A 12,330-nucleotide genomic window follows, 5' to 3' on the forward strand; every position below is an offset into this window, starting at 1 on the left:
CGTGTTCAGTAGATGATAGAATGTCCTATTCAATACGTAGATCAGTGTACTTGATTCCAATTGTTTCAATCTTATTTTTTTTGTTTCCCTTTGGTTATAAAAGGAGGACTTATCTTGCACATTGATGAGCAGGACATTTGCCCTCTTCCAGAACAAGACCAAAATAATTGTAGGAGAAAAGAAGCAAGTCATAGTAGGTCTTTCATTTCCTAGTGCTCTTTTTTTTTATCTTCTCTTCTAACGTTATGGTGTGACTCCTTGGGTGCCTCAGGAATTCTTGGACGTGGTGCAACTGAGACTCCGCAGGTACCCAAGCGGTTAAATACATGTCATGAAAATCATAACTGCTATAAATCCTTTTGTAATTAGAACGATAAGATTGACATCCCAGAGGAAACATTAATTGTTGGATGGTGTCAGTATCTGTCTCCGAATCTATAAATATATGCTCTTGTGTTGTAACCCTTTTTTTGAATTCGGCTTGGAGAGCTTGGAGGGGTTCTGCTTGCGTGGAGTCTGTGGGCTTCATACGTGCAAGCTGTGAGCTTCAGTGAGATCATAACATGTCATAACTCAAGGGCTGCAACGCGGGCGCGGACGGCGTAAAAGTGTGTTGCTACCATATGTTGGTAATAATTCCTTCACTTTATAGGCAACAACATTTTATATTCTACATAATATGATCTCAAGTGTTCTGTGTCATTCCTGAATTAGAAAACGAGTCAACCCCCCCACCCTCCCTCATTCCATAAAAGCCATTATTTATCTATTTCAGTTTCATAAAAAAACATTAATTTTTTGATCTTTGGAAATTGATGGATTTCAAATTAGGAGAAGATTCAAGAGTATGTATATCTTTATTTATAAAGACTTATGTACGCAGCGCTGTACAGTAGAATACATTAATACAAACAGGGGGTTATTAACATAATAATAGATAAATACAAAGTACAGGTATAGGACTCATTATCCAGAATGCTCGGGACCAAGGGTATTCCGGATAAGGGGTCTTTCCGTAATTTGGATCTCCATACCTTAAGTCTACTAAAAAATCAATAAAACATTTAAACCCAATAGGATTGTTTTGCATCCAATAAGGATTATTTATATCTTAGTTGGGATCAAGTACAGGTACTGTTTTATTATTACAGAGAAAAGGGAATCATTTAACCATTAAATAAACCCAATAGGACTGTTCTGCCCCAATAAGGGGTAATTATATCTTAGTTGGGATCAAGTACAGGTACTGTTTTATTATTACAGAGAAAAGGGAATCATTTAACCATTAAATAAACCCAATAGGGCTGTTCTGCCCCCAATAAGGGATAATTATATCTTAGTTGGGATCAAGTACAGGTACTGTTTTATTATTACAGAGAAAAGGGAATCATTTAACCATGAAATAAACCCAATAGGGCTGTTCTGCCCCCAATAAGGGATAATTATATCTTAGTTACTTACTGTTTTATTACTACAGAGAAAGAGGAAATCAGTTTTAAAATTCTATTTGATTAAAATGGAGTCTATGGGGGACGGGCTTTCCGTAATTCAGAGCTTTCTGAATAATGGGTTTCCGGATAAGGGATCCCATACCTGTATTGCAATAAACACAAATAAATAAAAGATATAGTTGCACTATCCTAAGTCACAAGAGGATGGAGGTCCCTGACCCGTAGAGCTTACAATCTATATAGGAAGGTAACTCACAGACACAAGTAGGCAAATATACGCAGATAGATTATTAACACTGGATATTCCTCGCCATGCACAGCGATCTGCTAGTTAACAGTATCAATCAATTTGTAAGCAGATGAAGTCACTTATTCCCAAACTGGTTTTCTAGAAACAATTACTAAATTACAATGAAGGGAAAAAAATAAATAAATAAAATATGTACAGTAAGTGTATTTGTGTGCTGTGTTACAATCAACATGCCGGGGAAACAAAACAATTTAATGCAGAAAAATCATCATTCATCTGCATTATAATTGCTTCTTTTTCACATCTACGGGGCGGTTAATTAAAATTGTGATTAAATGTGGTCGCGCCGCCTAAGATGTCTTGCCCAAAACAGGTGGTACGGAATTTAAAAGTAAAAAAAAAAAAAAAATGTAATTAGCATTGGAAATTGAGAAATTGCCTGTAAGAATCAGTGTTAATTTCAGTCAGTGATGAGGTAATTTATAAATGAATGCAGTAGAGGCTATGGAAATGCACAATTGCCTTCCTGCCTTCCCTTTAACATTCTCAGCATGCAGGTGAAACTGTTTGCAAAATATTGAAGTCAATTGGAGAGAATTCTGGGGGATTTCGGATGTTTTTTATTTATTTATTTTTTTTCCGAATCCCAAACAGATAAAAGAACGACGACTCCTGAAGCTTCGAGTTGTCACCGTGTCTGTCGCTGGATGACTTGGGCTTAATTCATGCCATATTAGTCAGTGGTTATTGTATCCATATTCACTTGAATGGAGTTTTTTTTAGTGAAATGAATACAATTTCCCAAGGGGAATTGAGAGAGATCTTTTAGCTACAACGTCCCAAAGCCTAGCTTTGTTTTTAGGGACTGTCTACTTTGTACAGGTATAGGATCCCGTTACCCAGAAAGTTCCGAATTACAGAAAGGCCGTCTCCCATAGACTCCATTATAAGCAAATAATTCAAATTTTTAGAAATTCTTTCCTTTCTCTCTGTAATAATAAAACAGTACCTGTACTTGATCCCAACTAAGATATAATTACTCCTTATTGGGGCAGAACAGCCCTATTGGGTTTATTTAATGGTTAAATGATTCCCTTTTCTCTGTAATAATAAAACAGTACCTGTACTTGATCCCAACTAAGATATAATTACTCCTTATTGGGGCAGAACAGCCCTATTGGGTTTATTTAATGGTTAAATGATTCCCTTTTCTCTGTAATAATAAAACAGTACCTGTACTTGATCCCAACTGAGATATAATTACCCCTTATTGGGGGCAGAACAGCCCTATTGGGTTTATTTAATGGTTAAATGATTCCCTTTTCTCTGTAATAATAAAACAGTACCTGTACTTGATCCCAACTAAGATATAATTAATCCTTATTGGGGCAGAACAGTCCTATTGGGTTTATTTAATGGTTAAATGATTCCCTTTTCTCTGTAATAATAAAACAGTAGCTGTACTTGATCCCAACTAAGATATAATTACCCCTTATTGGGGGCAGAACAGCCCTATTGGGCTTATTTAATGGTTAAATGATTCCCTTTTCTCTGTAATAATAAAACAGTACCTGTACTTGATCCCAACTAAGATATAATTACCCCTTATTGGGGGCAGAACAGCCCTATTGGGCTTATTTAATGGTTAAATGATTCCCTTTTCTCTGTAATAATAAAACAGTACCTGTACTTGATCCCAACTAAGATATAATTACTTATTATTTATTATTTTTAATAGACTTAAGTTATGGAGATCCAAATTATAGAAAGATCTCTTATCCAGAACACTCCAGGTCCCGAGCATTCTGGATAACAGGTCCTGTATAGTGCTTGGATATAAGGGCAACACAACCAATTTTGCCATATGTTCAGTATTTATTGTATTCACTATGTCCTATGCCTGAGTACTATTGAAATCCCAGAATTTCATTCCATCAAGTGTCACATGACAGCTACTTACAAGCCTCACCCACCTACCCATCAGTTTATTAGAATACCTATCATAGATATAGCATTCTGTCCCTTGGCATAAGTCAGTCCCCAGTGTGCACTTGCTTATTGCCCAGCCATAATTCGGTGGTGATTTCAGTGGCAAAAGCAATCAAGTTGTGAGTCCCTTCACAACTCAAGTTTTCCTATTTAAGACCACAAGCCAATATTAGTCTGGTCCATTACAACATACTAGGTAACCCACTGAAATATCATTGGATTAGAAGTCCTAGCATCCAACCAACTGACAGACCCTTAACCACATATAGAGGACTGTAGGCAGCTTCCCCTGCTCTATAACCCCCAGTCCCCACTTGAGTGTAAAACATTGTTGGAACTAATTAGCTGCTATTTTCATTAAGAATATTGGTTTCAGTATCCTATTCAACGCGTGGGCTTTGCCTGTTAGACACATAACTGTCTTTATACTTCCAAACTTTGTAAGCTTGTGCAGTTGTAAGCTTGCCTCCCTTCTCAGGGCACCCAACTCCTTGAGTGCCTTAAGGTCCCCATACATGTGAAGATTCGCTCGCTTGGCGAGGTCGCCAAGGGAGCGGATCTTCACCCGATATCCCCACCTACGGGTGGGCGATATCAGGGAACTTGTAGGCTAATTCGATCATTTGGCCCTGGGGCCGATATCAGCAGCTAGAATCAGCCCATGTATGGGCACCTTTAGACTTTCCCAGTAGATAACAATGCTTTCTATATACTGGCATCACCATCAAGGGGCAGAAATCTGTATTCAATGACTACTCAGCGGTCAATGTGCAATATCCTTATTATACATAGCTAAGTGGCCCCAGCCATCAAACTTTAAGGATTGTATAGTGCTGAGCATGGTTGCCTTGATCTTGGACTTGAGTTTGTATGGTTTCTTGGTGTTTATGTGAGCTTTCTAAAGATTCCTTCCAGTGGGTTAGTGGGTAAGGGTGAAGACTACTAGTAGCAGCTACTTTTTCATGGCTACTAAACTCCAGAAAATCCCCTGCCATAGACAATACTGAGAATTGCCTCTGCTAAAACACATGTAGAGACAACTATCAGTAAATGAATAGCATTGTCTATGTTAGTAGCCACGACAAGTAGCTGCTACTAGTAGCTCTGTGTGTCGTCAACCCTAAGGTGCCCATACACGTTAAGATTTGCTCACTTGGCGAGATCGCCAGGCGAGCGGATCTTCACCTGATATCCCCACCTATGGCTGGGCGATATCGGGGAGCGTGTAGGCTAATTCGATCGTTTGGCCCTGGTGTCAAACGATCGAATTATATTGGCGGCACTGGGGCAGTCGGTTCGGGGACCACATCAACAAGCCGATGCGGTCCCTGATCCGACTAGATTTTCTAACCTGCCCAATTGAGATCTGAACGATTTGAGGCCAGATATCAGTCGGGCAGCCCTGCCGGTAGTCCCCATACACGGGCGATTAGCTGCCGAATCTGTCTAAGGGACCAACATCGGCAGCTAGAATCGGCCCGTGTATGGGGACCTTAAGGCTCCTGATGAAGTATTCATAGTTGGGAAATTAGATTGTGAGCTTGGCCGGGGCAGAGATATCAGTGATTAAACATACACCATAAAGTGCTGAAACATTTGATAAATATTAAAGCAATGAAAATAAAACTGCAATACCCAGCATCCTCAGCTGTTTCCCAGGGTGTCATGGTTTGCGACAGCTCGGAAGGTCACGGCTTTGACATCATTGAACCAGACAGGAATTACTCATGCATCAATGTTTTTATAAGTAGTGAAAGAGGATACCGGCAACGGGGGGGGGAGGGAGATAAAATAAAATATGAAGATGTGTTCCATAAATGCATAGAGAAATACAAACATGGCTTTTAAATGGAGGACGTTAGTCGTACAAGCAGAGGTTACTCGAAGGAGCACGGGGGACCTGTCTGCGATTGGGAGTTAAAGACCCAAGAGATTGCCTTCCTCTTTGAAAACAATTTCTAATATCTGGGAAATGTGCTGTTTGTTTATGCGTACATAATGCTTAGTTTGTCCGCCTGGGAACGGCCGCAAATGGGCCAAGTATGCATGGATTTCACAGGTAACAGGATTACGTAGGCACATAATTGATCCATTTGGTGCAGGGGGGGAAGAAAAAAATGACACCGCTCTGAAGACATCTAGGCTTCAGAGATAGACTTTATGAAACAGGCATCTGTAAATTCAAAGGAATCAATATGTCAATTTTATTAAAGCGCAGGACCAGCTGGACATTAAAAGAAGATTTTTTCTTCTTTTTTTTTTTGCTAAATTGCAGCTGCAGTTACAGCTGTATGGCACAGCTCATTACAAAGGCTTAGATTTGTTTTAAAATGTGTTTTCTTTGTTCTCGTTAAACACGGGTTGTACATCTGTGAAACGGGAAGCAAAGAGCACATTTTTGAGGGGGGGGGAGAAAAAAAAAAAACAAAAAAAAACAAGGCGACAAATGAAGAATTCTAATGTATGATTGGAATTGGGATGAATGCGACGTGTGTATCATCATAACAAGCCAAGGCAGTATGGAACATCAAGCTGCATATATACAATAATTCCTCCTCTGTTCCTACTGACTCTTCACTTGTACGGATGAGTTTATGAGGCTTCTCTGTAGGAACGTAGGCAACCTTTACCCCAGTTACCCAATTAGGCAGACCATTCACAACTGGTTATTGAACCTGCTCATGGTATGTTACTACACGTTACTATATTAAGCGCCATGAACTTGTACTTTTTATTCATTAGATGACAATGATAGTCTTAGAGTCTCTGTGCATCCTTATTACTTTGCGCTCCTTGGAACAGGTTGGAGCAGACTTTCTGTCGTGAACGTAATATGTAATGATACACATCAGTGTTGCCGGAAGCTTGTATTTGATGATGTATCCCACTGGTCTAGTTTAACTTTGCCTTTACTGATTCCATTATACCCCCCAAACAGATGATTGGGCAGTTGGTAGACTTATATCAATTAATTTTTCAGGGGGGTCTCTCCATATGTAGACTTGTTTTGCTCATGTAGGCCCTTAAATATAACATCTTCAAATAGATGGAAGGGTAGGAGTATGCTGGTACCAACTAGTTTAGTCAAGGCACTTCTCATCTCCAGGAACATTTTGATTTTCTAAATCCATCTAAATTGGAATCTGAATCCTCCTTGATGACCACTGGTCTAATTTACGATCTTCTATAAAGCTAAGGATCATTTCATGGTGGAACAGGCTTCATTTTGTAGAAGATCGTTGGGCAAATGATCCTCCCTTGAATCCTCCCCTTAGCCCCTTAGTCATTGTGTAGAACATGTGGTTAATTCTGGACAATCATATTTCACGTTCCAGGTAATATAAGGTCAGTGGAGGGGGTGGTTTACTAGCTTGGTGCCATGTTGTCCCAGATCAATGTTGATATCAAGCACCACCAAGTAATGCAACCCTATTGATACTGTTACTTGAAGGGATTTAGATTTAATTTAATAAGAAGAAGACTACTTATAGGCCGCGCTTATATATCCTGCAGTTTTAAAACTGTTGCTGAACCGTTGCCTATTGCATCCCCCCCATTGTAGATCAAGCATAAAAATGTTGCAGTTCTACAGCTGTTGGGAACTACATTAAAGAATTTTGGGTGATCTAGATCATGACCACTGAAGGGCTACATCAGTTTCAAGCGGTTAATTGAAGTGAGTAGAGCTGGAAAATTGAGAATACCGCAGGAATGATGAATCCCACGTTGACCACAGAAGCCAGCTAGCTACATTCCCCCAACATAATCATTGCAAACATTAAAAAAAAAAAAAAGTGAGTTCCTCTCAGGACGCCCATAAAAGACAACGCAACGCTATCCGACAAAATAAACATTTCAACAAGGAAAATAATTCCTAAATAAATATGGAACGTTTGAGCATGGCAGAACCAAGGAACCCCCTTTCAAGCTTAGAACATTCCTCACGTGTCTCTGCTGTTGTTTTTTTAGACACAGGTATGGGATCCCTTATCCGGAAACCCGATATCCAGAAAGCTCCAAATTACGGAAAGCCCATCTCCCATAGACCCCATTTTTATCAAACAATTCAGATTTTTTAAACGTATTTCCTTTTTCTCTGTAAAAATAAAACAGTACCTGTACTTGATCCCAACTAAGATATAATTACCCCTTATTGGGGGCAGAACAGCCCTATTGGGTTTATTTAATGGTTAAATGATTCCCTTTTCTCTGTAATAATAAAACAGTACCTGTACTTGATCCCAACTAAGATATAATTACCCCTTATTGGGGCAGAACAGCCCTATTGGGTTTATTTAATGGTTAAATGATTCCCTTTTCTCTGTAATAATAAAACAGTACCTGTACTTGATCCCAACTAAGATATAATTACCCCTTATTGGGGCAGAACAGCCCTATTGGGTTTATTTCATGGTTAAATGATTCCCTTTTCTCTGTAATAATAAAACAGTACCTGTACTTGATCCCAACTAAGATATAATTACCCCTTATTGGGGGCAGAGCATTCTGGATAACAGGTCTTATACCTGTACAACATTTCAAGTGACGTTATTCCGATTCCAGTCCACGTTTCGGGTTGAGTAAATTGATTGTGTTGAGTCGCGTATGATAATATTTTCCTTTTGTATTCCGCTCGCTGACTGGCATCTGCTGTCACGCTAAGCAGGTGTTCCTGTGTAAACCAACGTGCCCTGTTTGTGTTCCGCCGTCACTGCAAACGCGCCATGTGATTAAGATGCCTGTAAAAAAGATTTTCGAAAGCCAATGGATGGCTGCCCTACTAGAACGTAATTACACCGTGCCGGCGCTCCTGCAGCCTGAAAGTTGTGGAACGGCAGAAAATGAATAATATATATAATAGCCTCATTCTTGTAATTTATAAATGAAATAAAGTAGGCGGCGGATTCTGCTGATAACCGATTTCTCCTTAATTTTCAAAGATAAAGTACGTGTTGCCGATTTTTTTTTTTCCGTAAGGTTGAATCCTGGCTGTAATATTCCAATGGATGTGACAAACTAATGTCTTAATCTTGTAGGAATATTCAGATGATGGATATCTACCAAGTGAGGGTAGGGTCATAAAAACAATAAGCCTTAACGATCGATTAACAGTGTATAATTCATAAAAACTCAGATGGCTCCTTTCACCTGGATGTGGAAGATGTAAAAGCTTCTGAAAGATAGACAATTACAGTTATGTATTAATTATACAGGTATAGGACCCGTAATCCAGAATGCCCGGGACCAAGAGTATTCCGGATAAGGGGTCTTTCCATAATTTGGATCTCCATATCATAAGTCTACTAAAAAATCAATAAAACAGTAATTAAATCCAATAGGATTGTTTTCCATCCAATAAGGATTATTTATATCTAAGTTGTGATTAATTACAAGTACTGTTTTATTATTACAGAGAAAAGGGAATCATTTAAACATTAAATAAACCCAATAGGGCTGTTCTGCCCCCAATAAGGGGTAATTATATCTTAGTTGGGATCAAGTACAGGTACTGTTTTATTATTACAGAGAAAAAGGAAATCAGTTTTAAAATTCTGAATTACTTGATTATAATGGAGTCTATGGGAGACAGGCTTTCCGTAATTTGGAGCTTTCTGGATAACGGGTTTCTGGATAAAGGATTCCATACCTGTACTGTATATAATTACATAAGAAGGGCTATTGAGGCATAAGTGGTGGACCACAAAAATGTTTGGATTCAAATGATTACATTATCATACAGAATATCATATTTTTCTCGTTGTCATGGGAAAGATACCATATTGATTGCCACGTACCATATATCTGACTGCCAAGAGCACTGATCTATGGTTGTCTATGAAGAAGTTCTCCTAAAAGGCAATCAACATGGCGGCAAAGGGCACATCACCAGATCAAAGTATACGTAATACCGGTATAGGACCAGTTATCCAGAATGCTCGGGACCAAGGGTATTCCAGATAAGGGGTCTTTCTGTAATTTAAATCTCCATACCTTAAGTCTACTAAAAATCAATAAAACATTAAATCAACCCAATAAGATTATTTTGCATCCAATAAGGATTAATTATATATAAGTTGGGATCAAATACAGGTACTGTTTTATTATTACAGAGAAAAGGGAATCATTTAACCATGAAATAAACCCAATAGGGCTGTTCTGCCCCCAATAAGGGGTAATTATATCTTAGTTGGGATCAAGTACAGGTACTGTTTTATTATTACAGAGAAAATGGAATCATTTAACCATTAAATAAACCCAATAGGGCTGTTCTGCCCCCAATAAGGGGTAATTATATCTTAGCTGGGATCAAGTACAGGTACTGTTTTATTATTACAGAGAAAAGGGAATCATTTAACCATTAAATAAACCCAATAGGGCTGTTCTGCCCCCAATAAGGGGTAATTATATCTTAATTGGGATCAAGTACAGGTACTGTTTTATTATTACAGAGAAAAGGGAATCATTTAACCATGAAATAAACCCAATAGGGCTGTTCTGCCCCCAATAAGGGGTAATTATATCTTAGTTGGGATCAAGTACAGGTACTGTTTTATTATTACAGAGAAAATGGAATCATTTAACCATGAAATAAACCCAATAGGGCTGTTCTGCCCCAATAAGGGGTAATTATATCTTAGTCGGGATCAAGTACAGGTACTGTTTTATTATTACAGAGAAAAGGGAATCATTTAACCATTAAATAAACCCAATAGGGCTGTTCTGCCCCAATAAGGGGTAATTATATCTTAGTTGGGATCAAATACGAGCTTCTGTTTTATTATTACAAAGAAAAGGGAAATCAATTTTAAAAATCTGAATTATTTGATTAAAATGGAGTCTATGAGAGACAGGCTTTCCGTAATTCGGATCTTTCTGGATAATGGGTTTCCGGATAAGGGATCCCATAACTGTACTGTATATTCAGGCCTGGGTCAGCAGGTGTATTAATAAGCCAAAAAGTGTCTGAAGGTTTAGATGGTTTAGGTCTAGTGGCTTCTACTAATAAGCCAAAGTGACCCTACCTAGAGAAGAGTGCTAGCATTGTTGAGCATTGTTTTATACCCTGTCTGAATGACGCACAAGTTAGGGGACAGGTAGGAGGTGGTAGGGAAAATGCCTATGTGCCTTCACCCACCCCTTATGAATACAGCCCTAGGTTCAAACGATCAAATTAGCCCGATATTACAAGAAGATGTGCTCCTTTGGTCACACTTCTTAAAGTGTATGGCCACCTTTAGACTGGTAACAACCCCCCTACCCCTTTATAATGAAAACCAGGGCAGCTTTTAGGTCCCTCTGAACCAGCAATTATTTATTCTGGTTAAATAAGTTTAAGCATCAATTGACTAATCACCATGATTCAGTGATCACCCAGCCTTTATATCCAAGTAACAAAGCCCCCCATTGGGCCAAGTGTCCATTTCCGCACTAATAGCGCTCCCTACTTATTTTACATTTCCTTGCGATCAAGAATACTCATCCCGATATAGATTTATTTTAATTCATAGGTACTTATTCAAATATGTTCTACTCTATTTAAACCTCGGAACAGTTCTCATTACATTTTCAGCTCGCTCGCTTCAAATTGACTGATTTTAATATGCTCAAAATGGCTCTAGCCTTTCCAAGTGTTCATTAAAACCAATATGGTCGCTTCTAAAATACTACTATATAAAATGAAACGTACATTAATAACTTCATGATATATGTAGAATGTGCCGAACATTGATCGGCTCCTCTCTTGTTTTTTAAGTATGTAGGCTCCACTCTAATGGGAGATATTACCATATGCACGGGCAAAGGATTTAACTCTTGGTATATAAGGGCATAAAAGAGATACAAGGAATCCCATTTGCCTAATTAAAATAAGACCAAAATAAATGCCATCGAGGTTCAAGTGTATTTTAACCTGTGGCACATCCATTTGCTAAGTGATATAGAAAGAGATATGGTTAATTCCTTGTTAATTTATTATTATAGGGCAATTTCCCTATAACATGTGGATATTTTCAAGAAAAAGTACCTTCAGCATAGTTCTTCCATTCTTTGAGATGTTTCTAGGGGTGGCAGACCAGTTACTATGTCCCACCTATAGGAGATATATCTCATTCAAACAGATGTCAAAAGTATCCCTGGTGGTATGCTTCTTTAGAAGAACACCAGTTGGAAGAAGGGATAGACAACTATCACACCTTACCCATGAAATACAACTTATTGAGTGGGAACACACCTAGGTAGAACACCATAAGTGAACATGAAGACCGTGATTGACTTTGGCCAGCTATTCTCTTAGCTTTGATAAGCTTGATGAGATTGATTTAGGCTGAAATTTGTGTTTTTGATCCCACCTGGTTATGTTGAACTGTAGTCTTTGTTTTTCTTGTTCCTATCCCATTCACACGCTATAGTTAATTTTCTCAAGAGGTGTTTGACCTTCTTTTATAAGCATAGGAAGAAACGGGGGTACCAGAAGCAAACCCACATAAGAACAAGGAGAACATACTACCTAGTATAAATACATCTAGTATAAATAAATCTAAAGCAACTGGACTTGTTAAGTAATCATTGAAGACATTTCAATGTGCCATTGTGATTGGATTAGTGGAAGAGTTCATATGCTGAGGACTTCCCATACCAGTC

The 12,330-nt window shown here is 38.5% G+C and overlaps 1 protein-coding gene across 2 annotated transcripts in view; it reads left to right on the plus strand.

The window, feature by feature from the left end:
• Positions 1-12,330, plus strand: part of zeb2 (zinc finger E-box binding homeobox 2) — a 120,169-nt gene that overhangs the window by 22,151 nt on the left and 85,688 nt on the right. Inside the window, exon 3 of one of the 2 annotated variants that reach the window (XM_012971006.3) lies at positions 104-193. The exons of the other annotated variant lie outside the window; for it this stretch is intronic. Coding sequence (XP_012826460.1) covers positions 104-193 — 90 coding nt within the window. The remainder of the gene's footprint in view (positions 1-103; positions 194-12,330) is intronic. 2 annotated transcript variants of the gene reach the window in all.

This window comes from Xenopus tropicalis, chromosome 9 (assembly GCF_000004195.4).
Source record: "Xenopus tropicalis strain Nigerian chromosome 9, UCB_Xtro_10.0, whole genome shotgun sequence".
NCBI classification, from domain to species: Eukaryota; Metazoa; Chordata; class Amphibia; order Anura; family Pipidae; genus Xenopus; species Xenopus tropicalis.